Below are 18,740 nucleotides of genomic sequence, written 5' to 3'. Positions count from 1 at the left end.
ACTTGCATTCTCTGTTATGGTACCTGCATCTCATACATTTTCAGCATGGCATTGCTGCCTCCCTCTCGCTTGACATCAAGTGTGGGACAGGGCTGACTGACAGATATGCTCCAAGGGTTCTCCAGCAGCTGCAGTCAGGTGCCCAGTCTGTTCAGTCTACATCAATCTTATGACCCACATACAAATGGATGCTTGTCACAAGACCTTATATCGCCATATGTCGGTCACTTGAGCAGATGCTCTTTCCCATCACTTGGCTGTAAGCAAGATAATTTTGTCAGGGTTTCCAGCGGTCTTGAGAGCTCTGCAAAAGCTGGATGGGTTTTATGGGTTTACGTAATTGATAGGAACCTGTAATTTGTTTGGGAAGAACAGCTGATAAGTCTATAAATTGCCTATTTTAATTCTTCTAGCCTGGATAACCAAAACACTAGTGACAGTACTTTCAATAGTTTCATGATACAGGATTTCTTATTGTGTGGGAGGAGGGAACGATTTGGTAGTACCAAAGGGATAATTGTGATGGCTATATGCAGTGAAAAGAAGCAAAATTATTTATAATTAACCTCAGCAATTAATTACTTTGAACTCGGTAAAGATTTTAGAAATATAACACATATTATATATATATGTATTGCATTAATCAAATGGTGGGCATTTCTAACAAATTTGTTTTACTTGTATCAGTACAGCACTGTGTGTTGCTACTAGTTGCCTTTTTGCCACCGACAAATTATTTTTACATGCAAAAGTAGTTATGTGCCAAGTCAATCTGACAATGCTTTGCAGAAAGGCAGAAATCTATCTTCTTGTGCTTGATTGATTTGTTTTTGTGCCAGAAAACGTAGTTTTAGATCAGATATGAATCATGGTGCGTTTAAGAATAATAGAAATTTTCAGTCTTCCTTTGTAAAAGCTTTGAGTTTGGGAATCATGAATTTGAAATATGGCATTTATAATTTTATTTGGATTTTTTTTTTAGTGTAAGTAGCTTGTTTATATCTACTCCTGACTGTTAATGAAGCATGGATTTTAATGCTGCTTAAAAATAAGTATTCCTTTAATCAAGATCGTATAGGATTCAATATTCTAATTTGAGTGAGTTTATATAAATTAAAATGCAAGGCATTTAATTTGTTCTTTATTATTAATGCATTGTATGACCAATCTTTTATTTTAACGTATATATAGCTTTTTAATATGATGTATTTCTTCCAGATGATTACTTATGAAACTTGTGAACACTGATGTTGAAAGGAGAGAGAAATAATGCTACGTAAAATACCAAATATTATATTGCCATGTTGATGTGGAGTACAGTAAATAAAAAAATTATCTCGTTGTTCAGTAGCATTAAACTACTGGAGAATTAAAACTATGTTTAGCACTTTCTATGTTCCCTCTCAAGTCCAATGTATTTTATGCACATTTTGTGGCAAGGTTGTTGTCTAAAATATTTACTTTGTAAAACTTGTGTTTTCTTTTTTTTTTTTTTTAGAGCACATTCAAATTTAAATCTGAGAGTGACATTCACCTGGCTGAGCACCATAAACAAGTGCTATATGATGGGAAACTTGCAAGTAGCATTGCTTTTACTTACAATGCGAAGGCTACTGATGCTCAGCTATGCCTTGAGTCCTCACCAAAGGAAAACCCTTCAATTTTTGTACACTCCCCCCATGCTCTCATGCTTCAGGTTTGTGCTACTGAATTGATGTTCTGCCGTTACTCTTAGCTCAACATCATTTGGATAATAATAAGATTTGTGTGCTAGTGTACAAAGAGGTTGTTATTTTGTATTATTTCAGCTCTTGATATACCTATCACTTGAACTACTCTTTCTTTGCTCACCTTCTAATGTGAAAATGTTTGTTTCTTCATTAAGAAATATGTACTTCATGCTATACGGCACAGTTTGGCACTATACTGAAGTTTTTCTGTTTAGTGTTTGCCTTTAAGTATAGTGATTATAATTGAAACATAAGTAATAAAAATAAGTTAAAACAAGTCTGATTTAGTTTGCACTCAATTCAGTGTTAAAGTGTTCCCAAGTTATGTTTGTAACTGTCTTTAAAAATTGAGGTTAACTGAGATTTTCCCTTTTATTTATTTATTTTGTTAACTTAGGATGTGAAAGCTATCGTAACCCACTCCATTCACAGCGCAATTCATTCCATTGGAGGGATTCAAGTTCTTTTTCCTCTCTTTGCCCAGTTAGACAATCGACAGCTGCATGACAGTCAGGTGGAAACAACAGTTTGGTAAGCTTCTTTCAAGCAAGACAAAAACTAAATTAAACTAAGAATATTTCTGGGTTTGTTGTGGGAGTGTTTGATTTGTTTTCTTTTGTAAATGCTGTGATTTATGTTTTACCCTAATTTTTTTAAAATAATGTTATTTTTAAAAAGTAGTTTACTGTAGAGATGTGTAAATTGTATTAATCTGATGAGATTCCATATGAAGCTGGCATAAAATTGATAATTGATTGGATTAAATAATGAATTCAGATCACTCTAGAACCTTTAAGGACAGTTTTGTAACAGTTTTTGGAACTTCTAAAAGTTCCAATGTGCTTTTACTTGACAGTGCAATTTTTTTTTTACTTTCTCAAAGTCTTTCTTATTTGAATTCCTATTTAATAACATCCAAAATTAAGGAAAGATGTCTCCTTCCATATTAATGCATGGTCAGAAAGTCATAGAGCTATGATCGGTTATTTTGTGTCTGTATTACAATTGCAGTAGAGACTGGTGACACACCAAGAGAGTTTTGAACAGGGACACATGAAGTCTCTGCTCCAGTACTATGGAAGTAACCCCGAGGTCGAAAAGCTGGCACGGAAGTTAGATGAATGCTTCCATGTGTAGCCTACAAAGGACTGCGTAGAGTCTGTCCGTACCCACACTGCCTTGTTCAAAGCTAGCTCAGCTGTAGTTATTTTTGCAAAGATCTCTTGCCACCTGGTTGTTAGGGCAGGCTCTTATTCTAGTGGCAACACAAGATGTCTGACCTTGCCAGAACAAAGTGTGTGGCCTAAATCTTTGGAGGTAATGAAACAGAAAAGGTAATGCTGAAGAACTGGTACAGTGTTTCCCTATAGGATGGTATGTAACCAAAACCTTCTAGAAAACAGTGTTTAGAGGCAGCATAAATGGACTCTTGTACTTGAATAAATTTTAAAAATAGGTGCATAATTCAGAGAACGTGTCTTATTTTCCTGTTTAGAATACTCTGCTATATTCTGGATATTTCCTATTGCATTAGATAGTTCAGTAATAAATTAGTTAACTGAAAAACAAATAATACTAAAATTGCTGACAATTTTGAAAAATTTAACTAAAAGTGATACATTGGTATAATTTCTCATGAAAGATCATTTGTCTCAATCTAATTTAAGAAATTAATTGATTTGCTGAAGTTTTGTCAGTCATCTGTTTTCCCCTTTGGTAACTCAAATATTTGTAGCTAAGGTGGCTGCTGGTTTTTATTTGTTCCCGTTAATGTATTTCATGAGAATATTTTAGTACAAAGTTAGAAGTAATACCACAGTGTCAAAAAAACCAAATTCTATTTCCAAGCAGTATAGTGGTGCAAATTATTTCAGTCAGTGTTAACGACTCAAAAGCTGTTTGTGTGTTGGCTCATGTGGGATATTTACTTTTATGTAGTCTGTTTTCCAGTATGTACTTTGCATTGAAGTATTGTGAAGTAAGTGGAATAGAAAAAACAATGCTTGGTTTGAAATAAATTTGGAAAAATAATTCCCTGTATGTTTTTGTTTACTGGCACACCAGTAGGCAACAATGCTATTTTTCCCATTTAAGGAAGATTATGTCTGTATGCCCATACGTGTGAATAAAATATATGTTAAATTCGTTAATAAGCTGAGTCTGTAATAAATGATAAAGCAGTAACTAGCTTTGTTTAAAAGTGGGGGGCTAATATAATGTAGGTTTTATAACTCAAGATAAAGACTAATTCTTCCCAAGTGTGTGGTTTTGCCAGTGAGTGAGAACATTTATAAAGTTCAGTTTAAAATGTACAGAACATTTCTGGAGTTAGTTGAACAGTAAGTAGGAAAAAAAAGTTATTCTTGAAAAAATCTATAATTAGATTATATTCTAAAAAGAGATCTGTAATTCATCACACCATATGCGCAATACAACATGATGTGATCCTAACTCAAGAACATATTCAGAAGACTTTTAAGCAAATGACTGTTTAATGAGATGTAACTTAAATGTTGAATTACCCTGGTTTTGGTGTAAGTATTATTTTCTTGTATTTAGTTTAATAAGATGTAGATATTGAGAAAAATAATAATTAAAGTGTGCAAGGAAGTAGGCAAATAAAGGAATGAAAGATTTCTGGGGATGAAGAAAGGAGATAATGGGGAAAGGAGGATAAACATGAAAAACAGGGCTACCTTTAAGATTAATTTTTGGAGTGGAATAAGGGAAGAAGTATACTTACTGAGTCCTTTGCTTCTTTCTCCTTGTTTTTGAGACTATTCTCTCTTTATTTTTTCCTTTCAAAAATGCAGTTGTTGAACTGTATCTGATATCTGACACTTGTTTATACCCTTCTTACCTATGAAAATGTATCTACAGCAGCAACAGAGTGCTGCACCACTTTCTTCTGAAAAGTAGTTGGCATTCAGCCATTACAATCTATGTATTTTTATAAGCAGATAATCTTTGTGCCACTTTACCAAAAAAAAAAAAAAACAACCAAATCCAGGTGATGCTTGATGGCAGTAGACTATTATGTTTGTAAAGGCTTATTATGGCTGTAGAATTTGTTTCTTTCTGGTGGCCAACTGGAGAGGCTCAGTTGTTGTCCCTTGAATGGTTGTGATGCCTTTTGTTTTAATATGTTCCTGGGAGGTGGGAAGTAGAAATAGTTTGATACTCCAACGTAAGTGACGTAGGTTTCCAGACTACTTTTCTGAATCCTTCTCACCGTCTTGTCTCCTGCCCATATCAAAATCTGTTTAATAAGTTCAAGGTTCTCAATTATTTGTTTAATTATTTTTTTTTTAATATTAGGAGTTTGTTAACAGCACTATCAGGAAACACCTTACTCTTTCATCATCTTTATCCACTTACAATTTTAATCTTTTCTAAATTAATAGATTCATTGTAAATAACAAATTATAAAGCAGGTAATATGAATATAGCAACTTTGTGACTTAAGAGTATTCTTTGTGAATGTTCTTTATTCCTGTAATGTGTATATCCCTGTGTGCCTTATCTACATCTTCTGTGAGACCAAGAATTTAAAAAAACTACAATTCTGCTTTTGAAGCACTGTATCAATTCTTATGCTCCCACACACTGAAATTAAAATAATGGAAACTGAGTTCGTATCTTAAGTATGTTTTCTTAGATTAGGTGATGCTCCTGCTATTCAGAAGAGTGATTCATCAACTTGAATGCCAAGACTGCTACTTTTCATCTTGTTTTTCAGTACTCCGGTGGTTAGAATAGAAGATTTAGCAGTTTAGGTGAATAAGGTGCTTATGTAGTAAAAATAAATACGGAGTGGTTTTTTTTTCTGTTATGATACTGTTGTTGTTACCTTTGATTATACTATATGGATAATATTGATAGGAAAGACTTCCTTTATTCACTTGTGGTCTCTTGTGTATTGTTTTGAATTAATTTGAGTCTGCTGAGCACTGTCGTACTGCTGATTCTGACAAGCTGTTGGGTGCACGGTCTTTGGTACTGACCCAGTTCCATCACAGAATAAAGAACAAGTGTTTATTCAGATGAAATTGTTGCTTTGGACTGTACCATATTGGGAAAATACTTGAAAGCAGAAGAAGCTCTAGCTGTTTGCTTAAATAGATTAAATCATTCCAAAATTACTAACTGGATTTGCTAGAATATGTACTCTATACCATATAAATTAAAAATACTTTTACTGTTTATCGTACTAAATAAATGTAGGGCCTAGGCCCACCTTAACTTTCTTCAAGGTAATATCTACCCCCTCTTAAACTGTCCTGGTTGTGGCTAGGGTAGAGTTAATTTTCGCCGAAGCTGGGATTGGAGGTGGAGCCAGTGGCACCTTCGCTGGAGGAGACAGCTGGGACAGCTTACCAACCAGGACACAAACTTGTAGCAAAATAAATGGAGCCATCTTTTCAGTCAGTTTTATTACCAACATTAATTTGACTCTTTAATATAGATACTCCTGATACAGAGTGTATTGCCCACCTATGGTGTGTCAGTGAAATTGGAATAATAGTATTTCAACTCCTATTCTTCATATTTTCCTGTAAATATTTTGTGTGGTTTTCTTTGATAAATTAGTATCTTGTACGCATTTTATTAGTACTGTTTATATTCAGCTAATGACTTTTTCGGTTACTGTATGTAACTAGTAGTATTGCTGCATCTGCTTTTTGATAGATGAACAGTTTGATAGGAAATAGGCAGTTTTCCTATCAGTTTCCACAGATAAGAAATAGCACAGCTTGACAGGAATAAAATCTGATATCTTGATTTTTTATTAGTTTAATATGAAAAATCATTGAGTTTCAAATAATTCTTAATTAATAATGTCATTAGTTTAATTTAATTTATATTTAGGATCATATCAGCAAATAAAATGAATGCCAGGTGGTATCCTACCTACTTAATGTGTCCTGTTCTACTGTCTCTCAAGAATTTTCTTTTTTGCCCCAGCTGGCCCAGGTATTTAAACTTGAGGGGGGATACACAAGTCATCCTCTCCAAGGCCCTTGCATTTACCTTTGTGCCTCTAATGGAGAGCCAAGGTCCTAGCCCATTGCTGCCACCAGTCTACAATTTGGAGTTTGCTGAGTCAGGTCCTGATAACCCTCTCTTCATGCATTTCTGAGGGAACAAGGGTGAATATAGAATCATGGAATCAAAGAATAGTTTCAGTCATCTAGTCCAACCCCTCTGCAAGGAGCAGGGACATCTCCAACCAGATCAGGTTGCTCGGAACCCCATCCAACCTGGCCTTGAGTGTTTCCAGGGGTGGGGCATCCACCACCTCTCTGGGCAACCTGTTCCAGTGTTCTACCATGCTCAGTGTAAGAAAATTCTTCATTAAGTCCGGTCTGAATCTGCTTCCTTCTATTTTAAAACTTTTGCACCTGAAATTTCACATCTCTAGAATAACTTAGCTGTGCTCAGATTAAATGGATTGTACTGGAATCTTCTCAAACTGTGACAGCAGGAAAGTGAATTCCCAAATCATACTGCCTGGATTATAGTTTATCATGAAAATATAGTCATCACTATATTGTGTGGTAGAAATCCTTTGTGAACTCCCAAACTGTGATACCTCTGCATATTCCAGAAGATCCAGGAACTCTTAAGCGTGGCTAATTTATGACTGGAGTCTGTATCCCAAAATGTTATGCCTGTAAGCAGAGGTGTGCAATGACTTGCCTCTCTAGTTCTCCCACGCAGTGCCTATTCATCTGACTCATGTTTAGTGCCATCAGTTTGGATGAAACACGTTTAGTAGTCTTCTCTTATTGTCCTTGTCATATGAGAAAAAGAAGTGGAAAAGGGAGAAGTGAGAAGTAAGAATTAGTTTCCCCTTTCTCTCCAACAAGCTTACAGAAAGAAGTTAAACTGGAAGCTAAGGAAGCACTTTAGACAGCTGCTGTAGCTCGTGGGAACTTCCTTTCCATCCCCACCATCTGTCCACTTCTCCTCTGCTCTGAGTTTATCTTACCTCCAGCCTGGTTAGGGGAACCCTTCTTGACTTTGCAGCACACGGGTTTTAGTGGGTGTAGCTGCATAAATATGAATGAGTGAATGAATATGAGCAATTAGTAATGTAGCAGCAGAGCAATTGACTGTGTTAAAACATGTACAAGCGTTTGATTTTGTGCTTTAGCCATGAATATACCTTGGTGAAAACCACTTTTTATATTCCCAACCTGTATTTTAAGTGCAGTCAAAACAGTTTCTGAAATCCATACTTACCCTTTGAGCTTTGGTTTTCTTTCTGAAGGAATAAAGTGAGGAAGTGGGGATCATCTCACGTCTTCTGTGCGTCAAAATATATTGCTAATGCTTCTCCCTGAGGATTTCTAAGGCCACTCTATGAAACATTTAGTAAAGATTCTGATGAAGTAACAAATCGGTTTAATAAATTAGCCTAACTTATTCAACTTTTTCTGAAAGATACTGTTTGCTAATAATGAGATGTCATGGGCAGCCAGAGGACAAAGCGTAATAATAATAATAATAATAATAATAATAATAATTTCTCTCAATACAGTCAGTATTGCATTTTGAACTGAAGTTAAGGGGCAAGTACCTGCGGGGTTTTTTTTGTGTGAAACCAAAATATTAATTATTAGAAATATTCTTTTTCAATAGTTATCATATTAACAGCCTGTGATGGAGTTAATAATATGATCCTTTCGTCTTATTTTAGAGAAGCTGGAAATACAAATGGAATTAGTTTGTAAAGGATCCTTCCCAAAAATGATCAGATAGAACAAATACCTGCATCATTGTCTTTTACATAGTCTCTGCAAGTTACATAATCTCTTATTAATCAACATAATTAGATCTTTATAGCTACATGCCTACTTTAATTAAAGATGCCTTTTGTGAAGCTATGGTAAATTTTTCAGAGAAAATTATAATGGGAAAAAGTAAACTGGAGAAATTTATCTATGTGGTGATTTCTCAAAAAAAAAAAAACAAACCCAAAAAAAAAGACAAACCCAAGACAAATTTCACTTTTATCCTAGTGATGCAAATTCTAGAGTTTTCATTGTTGCTCCGAAGCCTTTGTCATCTTATTTGAATATATGACCAATATTCCTAATAGGGTGCTTCGTTCTTAAGGGAAGTTGTAGAAACTCATTTCATAGCAATATTTTATCAAAATTGTTGTGTATTTTAGCTCCACAAGGCAGTAATAATTGTTCTCTCAGTAGAGACTACCAGACAATTTAGAATTTGACAAAGGCTACTCGTTCGGTTATTGTCATAGCATAAAGACTTCATAAATCTGGGATTTCCACTGTGACCTTCTTTTACCTGTGATCTGAAAAGGTTTTTTAAAATTCCTATAACTGTAAATGGACAAAGAAAATGATATATTTATTAATATGTGTAATTATTCTTATTTTCAGTGAAAAAGGAAGTGACATTTTTGGAATTTTGAAGACTCTTATCTACAGAAGGCATTATTTCTGTGAATTACTGTAGTATATTTTTTATTTAAGGAGTAATATTGCATGGCTGCTGACTGAAGATTGTGACATTGAAACATGTTGAAAGCCCTGTTGAAACATAATGATGAACTATTAAAACATAATACTTATTTATATTATATCTATGCATTTGAATTAATGAAATAAGCTAGGTAATGTTGTGGTTTAACCCCAGTCTACAACTAGGTACTACACAGCCACTCACTCCACCTCCCAAGTGGGTTGGAGGAGAGAATTGGAAGGGTAAAAGTAGAAAACTCTTAGGTTGAGATAAGAACAGTTTAGTGATTCAAATAAAATTAATAATAAGAATAATGATGATGATACAATGAAAAGGAAAATAACAAAAAGAGAGAGAGATAAAACCCAAGAAAGACAAGTGATACAACCACCCACCACCTGCCAAACTATATCCAGCCAGTCCTCAAGCACCTATCACCATTCCCTGGCCACCTTCCCCCAGTTTCTATGCTGAGCACGACGCTATGTGGTATGGAATACCCCTTTGGCCAATTTGGGTCAGCTGTCCTGGCTCTGCCGCCTCCCAGCTTCTTGTGCACCCCCAGCCTCCTTGCTGACAGGGCATGGGAAGCTGAGAAGTCCTCAACTTAGTGTAAGCACTGCTTAGCTACAACTAAAACATCAGTGTGTTATCAACATTCTCATATTAAATCCAAAACACAGCACTATAGCAGCTACTAGAAAAAAAAAAATAACTCTATCCCAGGCAAAATCAAGACAGCGATATTTGTAACTTCACAGTGCACCTCATAAGAATAACTGCCTGAATTATAAAGGTAGGGACTTCACAAATATAATAAATATGTAGAGATGTGAAATCATCCTTAAAAACATCTTCCAGTCAGACAGTGTATGGTGTGAACGCCAATTCTGTGCTCATGGGTTTTTTATTTTGGAGGGCTTTTTTATATACTTGCTTTTTTAAGTCTTCACAAGTGAGATGTATGTTTGAGGGCAAAATCAGGTGATACTATAAAAATGTAAATCATCTTCCATTTTTTATGTAACAATATTCTTGAGACTTACTGTCTCTACGATATGCTAATTATAGAATAAGCAGTATCATAACCATTGGAAACCCATTATCTTCATGTTTTGGTCTGCAACCTTTTTTTTTTCCTCCTTCTAAGCAGAAAATGGAAAAGTGCTGGAAAATATTTGTTCTGAAATTAATTATATTTTCAGTAGAATTCATAATTCTGTCTGATTCAGTGTTGGTTGACATATATACTTTCATTGTGTGTCTGTATCTTAGCTGCACTGCGGACAAACTGATCTGTTCTAGGCAGGGCGTGGTATAGAAGAGATGTAGGAATGGGCTGAAGTATCCTTTATATTTGCCTTTGTATCTAGGGGAGTTGAAAATAGGCAAGAATGGAGAGAAATTTTGTATGGCAGTGCACAGAATTTTGCAAGTTTAATGTGAGCCCTGCAGCAATCCGATGCATTTTAGTTACTGGTAAGTTTGTTAAATTCTGTTTGAAAAATTGTTCATCTTGGAGGAAAGTCTTCTAATCAATATTATTTCCCCTGTGTCAACAGCAACCTTTTTAAAAGCATAATTTTGGCAACCCACTGCTGATAAAATTTTTATATTTAAAATCTTCAGGTTTAATTTACTTTCAGCTGCCAAGATGAGTACATAAATTGACTATCTTTAGAAATATGTTAAAAGTTTTGGATGCAATCTTCTAAATTAGCCAGTCAGTTTTCTAGAAGACTAGAATGCAGTGTTGAGGAGAAAAGATCCATTGTGTCAATATGGATTTATATATAGATATATATACAGACACACACACACTCTTAAATGCTTGCTTAAGGTCAGTCTGAACATGTGGGGAGAGAGAAGTTTTGAAGAGGCTGGGAAAGCTTCTCTGAGGCTTGTTAACTGTTGGGTCTTTTCAGCCAGATTGAATGCCCTGTAGCATAAAGTAGATAAAAGAGATAACATGTGAAACTGGTATGCTGTGCAACAACTGTTATTTAGTGAAGTTTCATTCCCTCCTTTCCTCCTCCAAAAAAGAAGATTCAGCTGAAACAAGTGTAAGCAAGTTTTCTGGAAAAAAAAATCAGAATAAGCATGTACTGTTTTTTGCCTGTCTCTGATCATCATCTTCAGGTAGTAATAGCTTCAGTACTGTATATGCAGTGAGAATTTAAAAACACTTCCATTTTGATTTTACAGTTCTTCTATCAGTTAAAATATTACTGATCTTTTAATTACTTCATTGCCTGCGTAATGATGTGGACAAACTGATAGCTGCATTTAATTAATGTGCTAGTTTTCATCGATAACACTGTCCTATATGGTATTCACCTCAAACGTTATTGTGCCTCTATGTGCCTGTCAGGTGGTTCTCCTTAACTACCTCTTTTTCTGGTACTTGGAATTTTTTATATACTTGAAGGTGTAAAGTCTAATGATGCGTTCACATGTGCTATCCCAAGGTTTGAATTACTATATACTCCAGTCAACTCTGTTATTTATGGTGGCAATCTTGGATAATGCAGAAGTATTAGAAGCTAGAGTTACTGCTTGCAGACCTGAGCTGACTCTGCAGAGCTGGCTTGTGATGTCTTTATGTGTCTGTTTTGATAGATCTTAAAAGCCGTTTTGGACTTAGGAAAAGGCATAGCTCATTCACAAAAGTATTGGCTGAATTAAGACATTTTCCTGGAACTAGAAACATTGGCATCACTTTGCAGTAACAGTTAAGGTAGCTCTTTGCAGAGCTAATCATAGAATAGTTTGGGCTGGAAGGGACCTTTAAAGGTCATCTAGTCCAACCCCCCTGCGAGGAGCAGGGACATCTCCAACCAGATCAGGTTGCTCCGAGCCCCATCCAACCTGGCCTTGAATGTTTCCAGGGAGCATCAACCACCTTTCTGGGCAACCTGTTCCAGTGTTCTACTGCCCTCATTGTATAAAAATATTTCCTAGTATCTAATCTAAATCTACCTCTCTCTGTATTAAAACCGTTACCCCTCGTCTTACTGCAACAGGCCCTATTTGAATGTGGGCAGGCAGGATTAGTCAATTCAGCCATACCCTTCTTAAAAATGGTTAATATCTAAAAGTGAAATTTGGACTCTATCAGCATCTGAATTAATAAACTTTGTTGATTCAGGCTTTCTTGCATAGAACCAGCTTGTATGTTTCTGTGTCTGTGTCATGGTTAAATATTAACTGACCACTGATTATTTCTGAGTTGGCTAGTGTGTTTTATATGTGCTTAAAAAGAAGAAAAGAGAGAAAAATCTTTATTAGGTCAGGGTGTCAGTGTTCAGTATCTTATCAGAATTTCTAACAATTGCGTAGTGATTGTATTAATATGAGATAAGAATCACTCCAACCTATGAGCTTGCACCTAAGTTCATAAAATAGACAAATAGACAGCAATACAAAGAAAAGGAATTTTGATAAATCACTTGCAGAAATAGAAGTGGAACCTCTTAAACTTAAGTCTGGTGCCATGTTCACGGTACAACAATTTCTTAAATCCATTTTAATATTTTTTTTTTTACTTTTCAATGTAATATTGATAGCATTTATTACTGTAATTTAGATCCTAATCCTGCAAATATGTCTGTTGTTTCTTAACTTTATACGTAGTGGATTGTCTTCCTAAGTCGTAAGGTTACTGGTAGAGTGATAGTAAGCACCTTCTATGTGGAATTTTGACCTATTGATTTTTTTTAAAGTTTCTAAATATAGATCTTCAACCTTTTACATGAGCTTTTTATGGATTGTCATGTAGTAAAAATGATAAGTATCTTATTTTAGATGACAAATACAGTAGAAACTTTCAGTTGGGGTAAGAAAAAATTGATGCAAATACACTGGTTTGGAATTGATGTGACAGCTTGACAGGCTGTTTTGTTAAAAGCTTTGGAGTACTGTAAATGGATATTATCTGTGTTCTTTCACTGCTGTCAGTCTGTGGAGCATTCTGTATGTGATCTTAGTCTGATTATTGTGACCATTCAACAATAAAGCAAGACAAGGCACTATTTCATGTTCATAGCATGTACTTTGCCTACACTGTGTACTTTTCGCATGGCAGCCTTGCTCACCAAATAGAATAAATCTTGTTTTCCTCAGCACATTGATTGTTTTTTGGTGCTGGCATGGATTAACCAATCTCAACATTCATTTCAAAGGGAAAAATTCTGTTTGGAGAGTAAGTGAAACTTCAACTGACCAGATACTGCAAGTAGAGTTGGAATTTATAAAGTGCAGGTTGGACATTTCCTTTAATTCACTTGTTTGTAGCTGCAAATGACAGTTTTCACCCTTGCCTGTGCCTGTGCCCACCACCTGTGTGAGAACCTGCGTTGCTGCAGGTATTTGTCTGCACAGTTAGGAACTGTTATTTTAATTTTAGATAAGGAATAATGACTTTATGTATGCATTGTGTATGCAGTACAGTGCATTCTGCCATCTGTCTTTTTGAGATATTTCAAAAATAATTCTAAATATTTCCTTTCTCGCATAGATTTTTTTTTTTCTTTCTCCCTTTCCTCTGGGTTTTTCAGCAACAGATGAGTGTAATTTGTTTCCATCTCACCTTTGAAGAGTCAATTAGGATTTTTCTCACATTGTACATTGATCTGTCATATATTTCCTCTGTTGGTTATCATAACATAGTTGCACTTTCTTGCCAAGTCTGTCCTCTGAAGTCTTTCATATCTCTTCTATTTCTAAACAGTAACCTTTCCTGAATACTTTTTTTCCTCCCCGTGCTTTCTGAACACCTCCCTTAGAGATACTGCTGAGATGGACTGCAGGATGATTTTCTTGTGGCCTCTGAAATCTCTCTGTGCTTTCCTTACTGGATGAAAGTGATTCTCAGCCTTTATTTTGTCAGGCCTAGATGTTATTCTCATAACATCTGGAGAAAGTATGAAGGAAACTCTCCACTCTGCTGTTGTCCCCCTGTGGTTTGTGGTGTGCATCGTTGCCTGCATGCACGTTCAGCCATTTTGGGCCTCATTTCTGTGCTGGTAGTGACTACAGGAACTGAAAGTGTGGAAAGATGATGTACCTAGTAGCTGCAAATTTTACTGTTTAGCATAGTTAGTCTGGATGGTAAAATGGTTGACATGGCCCCTGCCTGCGTCACTCTAGCACTGTCAGCTGGATCCTACCCATCATCTCCTGCCTCTTCCAACTGACATATCTTTGGCTAAAACTGCAAGCTGCAGGACTGGATATTTAAAACTTGGGATAGTCCTAGTCAAATCAGGAGAGCTGACAAAACTATTTTTACACTTCTATTTCAATATGAAGTCCCACACCTAGCATTGTGATATGTGAACAATCTTTGGGGAAATTTGTTTACAGAAAATATAAGATTTGTATTCTTTCAAGGAATTGTTCACCACTTTAAGCCTCTTGCTGTTCACTTAATAGCTGGTGAATATTGAGAATGTAACAGGTTGATTTTTCTACATTTGTAATCTGAAAAAATGCTTGTTCTTTACATGCAGTGCTACCCTGTTGGCTTTCTTGGTTGAGCTTCTTAAGAGTTCAGTAGCCATGCAAGAACAAATGCTTGGTGGAAAAGGCTTTCTAGTCATTGGCTACCTCCTTGAAAAGGTACGTTTGGAGGTCTTTTTTATGTTTGTTCTTAGTATTTCTACTGTCATGGCATTTTCCATCACTTAGCTCAAAGGACTGGCAGAATAAAATGCATTTGTGATATATTTTTAATTTATAATACTTAGAAGTTGTCTACATGAATCTTTTAATCTTCTTTATCCTCTTATATGCCAATATTCAAAGAATCAGTTTTCTCAGTTGATCCTGTTTGTCTCATTTAAGCTTTTACTGTAGATCTGTTTGTGAATCACTTAAATGTATTTTTATTTGTGTTACTCTACTCTCTGTCCACCAAACTCTCATTTAGAAAAGTTCTCTTGTTCCTAGTTTGTACAAGCGTATAATGTCATAATTTAGGTTTAAATTTCTTTTCTGTACGTTAATAAAAATTAAGTTAATCCTTTGTGGCTTAGTTCTGAAATTGTTAAAAATGTTGCTCTGTGTTTTGAAGAGGAAAAACTGTAAAATAATTTCATTTCTAAATGAAACCGTTGCAAGTGGCCTTCCCTTTATATGCTCATTTTCAGACATGATGACCAGTTATCACAAAACTGAGGTTCCATTCAGATGTTTGTCTGAGAAACATTACCTGCCTCCTGGCCCAAAGCCCTCACAAAAGCTTGTTACTGTGATTTAGTAATCTGAAAACAAACTACTGTCAGCTGTACTAAGATAGTTATGATTGAATCTCATGCCTCTGACATTCTTGAATGTCTGTTACTGTATTTTTCATTAGCATGCGGTCAGTGTAGCAGTCATTTGAGAAGAAGTTATGACCACAGCTTTGTGTTGTCCGATAGTGAAATTAAATAATGATAATCTCACTTTTTAAAATGTTCTGAATTTTGAAGAAGAACAATAAATACTTTCTCTCATTCTGCTCTCTATGTTATTTTCAGCTAGGGAAATACATTCTTATAGTAGAAAGACTTTACCTTCGCTGAAGTAATACCTAAAATCAGATTGTTTTCTATGCCTCTGTTTTCTGTACTAAACAGGTGTGATTTAGAATGTTGAACATCTAGTCTAAGGTGGTTTTTTTCTCCCACTGGTAGGTTTTCTTGTGACATAACCAGCATGAGTTTACAAAGCTGTTAGCTCCAGTTCTGTAAGCTATATACAGGCAAGCTAGTGAGCCCTTATGAAGTCTCTTTCTCTTGAGTAGAGCACTATGGTTTACTCACATTGAATACATAAATTTAGAATGATTTACGTGAAATTAAAAAAAATACTACTCTATTTAACACCTGCTACAATCATTAAACTCAGAGTATGTGAATATATAAAGGATTTAGATTGATTTCTGTCACAATATAATTCTTACAGCATATGCTGTTTACTTGGATTTTTTATGCTATATTCTCGTTAGCTGCAGTTTTTCAAAAGAATATATATTTTTTTTTTGGTATATGCTTATATTCAGTTGGCACACATGGCAGGAAAAAAAATCTTTTTGCCTCCTAGCCAGGCTCAGTTTTATTATTTGTAAATTATCTGTTGTTCATGTGCATGTGATCAAATACTTCAGAAAGGACAGAAAGCCTTTTTTCTTTTCCTGACTTGAACTTCAAAATAACATTTTTGTTCTTATTAGTTGCAGACTATTTGTTGTACAAGCTAAAGGGAACTCAGCATCCAGGCTGAACTTGTATTACTGGCAAATGGACTTCACTTCTAAAAACAACAAATCTACATGTTCCGAGACTGTACTTACAGCATTAGAAGTAATTGGAACATTTTTTAGGGAAGGCAAGGGGAAGGGTGTTCAGTGGTTTTCCCTATTCTCTCCTTTTGTTAACTTAGTGTATAAAGAAGTTTGTCGAAGTCCACATGTAATATTACTGCATAAGAGCAGGTCTCAACAGTGCATATGCACTGAAGGACTCTCTTGAGATTTGAAGAAGCTTTGAGGCCAAATCCTTAAAATACCTACTTATGTTGAAGAAATGAAAGCGAGTCTACCAGTAATGTGTGTTTACATACTGAGAAATCGAATTTCAGTAAGACACATAATTAACTGAAGAAATGTTGAGGACTTTAGGTGAAGTTCTGAAGGCACTGTGCTGTAAAATGTAGAGTCCTGACTGGGTTATAATAAAACAAACAGAAAACCACCCAAAGCATGTAGCCTCAGTTGCTGATGAATATTTTTAACCTGTTAAATATAGCCATTAGGAAAAAAAAACGTTAATGTTGTTAGGAAGTATAAGTTGCTGATATTTTTTCTTACTTTCTTTTCATATTTAATGACACGAAAACATACGGGGTTGCATATATTTAGTAAATATGATCCTGGTGAAAATGTAACTTTATATTTCTGCTGTAAGTATATTAAGAAAGAAGATTTTTCTTTATCTTCATTCTTTCTGATTATTTTTCCCCAGTCATCTAGAGTTCATATAACCAGAGCAGTTCTGGAACAGTTTTTGTCATTTGCAAAATATTTGGATGGATTGTCTCATGGAGCACCTCTACTGAAGCAATTATGTGATCACATCCTTTTTAATCCTGCTATCTGGATACATACCCCTGCAAAGGTAACTGTACACTTGAATGATGTTAGGACTCTCCTGCAAGTATTCTTTTATACCATGGTACTTAGGTTTTTATTTTTTTTTATTTTAAAATGTGGTAATAACAAAGATTTTTTTGATCATGAAGTCTATACCCTACTTAGCTATATTGTCCAATGTCTTTTATAAGGTTCTAAAAGCGATTACATTCTTGCCTAAGATTCTAGCTAATTATATCAAAAGACTGTTTCTAGAAACCCAATCCTTTTTTTCAGTGTCTGTATTACATTTTTTTTCCTGAAGATTAAGCATAAAAGTTAAGTAAAAGTTGAGATACCTTTTTTTACATATTTGCATAAATTATCTTTTTAATTTAGATTATGTACTTTGGTTTTATGGAAGCTATAAAAAGTTATCATTCATCTCTGGTAATAATGAATTAGTTGTTTTTCTGAATAATCACTGCTGAGGAATGTGGACTAAAATGAAAAGTGGATGGTCCTAAAATCTGATAATATATAGTTTTAGTGTAAAAAGCCAGAACAGAAAACAAACCGGTACGTTTACCATGACATAAATCATAGAATCATATAAAATTTAGTTTGGAAGGGACCTCTGGAGGTCATTCCAGGTGTCAGTCCAGTCCCTGCCCTAAGTAAAGTTGTTTGTAATTATTTTTCAGTTTTTTGTGTTATATCCAAAGTAAATCCTAAAGAACCTACAAATTAAGCTGATTAATATATAACTTACATTTATGTGGGTAATTATTTCATTCTTCAGGTGCAGCTGTCTTTGTATACTTACTTGTCAGCTGAATTCATTGGAACTGCTACGATCTATAACACTATACGCAGAGTAGGAACAGTACTGCAGTTGATGCACACACTGAAATACTACTACTGGGTGGTTAATCCTGCTGATAGCAGTGGCATTACTCCTAAAGGATTAGGTAAGTACAGTGCATAAGAAAGAAATTATAAGCATTTCTTTTATAGAAAGATTTATTATATAAATGTGTGAAAGCTCCTTAGATCTATAGACAAGTAGGTAGATAAATGGCAGCAATTGGTACCAGTGGTCAACACCAGAATGACTACACAAGTACTTTTTGGTGTATCATACACTTCTGATTATAATTCCTTACGTTTATATGAATTCTCAGAAGATTCCAAATCTGGTCTTCACTTGCATAGCATATATTTATGTAGGCATACTTTTGAAAACATATTAAAATTACTGATTTTTCCTCTTCTGTACCAGAGAGGAAATATTAAGTGTATCTCATATGTCAAATAAAATTTTGTGGGGTTTGAATGGTTTGTAGTATTAAGTGACCTCGAAACTGTGTGGAAACTTCTGCTTCTCACTGCTGAGATTTCTG

The 18,740-nt window shown here is 35.0% G+C and overlaps 1 protein-coding gene across 2 annotated transcripts in view; it reads left to right on the top strand.

Annotated features, from left to right (window-relative positions):
• NBEA (neurobeachin) overlaps positions 1 to 18,740 on the top strand; it is a 509,094-nt gene that overhangs the window by 133,967 nt on the left and 356,387 nt on the right. For both annotated transcript variants that reach the window (XM_086771979.1, XM_086771978.1), the window contains exons 9-13: positions 1,499 to 1,696; positions 2,128 to 2,261; positions 14,735 to 14,843; positions 17,231 to 17,383; positions 18,140 to 18,308. In XM_086771979.1, the coding sequence (XP_086628105.1) occupies positions 1,499 to 1,696; positions 2,128 to 2,261; positions 14,735 to 14,843; positions 17,231 to 17,383; positions 18,140 to 18,308 (763 nt within the window). The remainder of the gene's footprint in view (positions 1 to 1,498; positions 1,697 to 2,127; positions 2,262 to 14,734; positions 14,844 to 17,230; positions 17,384 to 18,139; positions 18,309 to 18,740) is intronic.

Source organism: Chlamydotis macqueenii, chromosome 1 (assembly GCF_036417535.1).
Source record: "Chlamydotis macqueenii isolate bChlMac1 chromosome 1, bChlMac1.mat, whole genome shotgun sequence".
NCBI lineage: Eukaryota > Metazoa > Chordata > Aves > Otidiformes > Otididae > Chlamydotis > Chlamydotis macqueenii.
The sequence above is the reverse complement of the archived record's forward strand: the minus strand, read 5'-3'. Positions and strand labels throughout refer to the sequence as shown.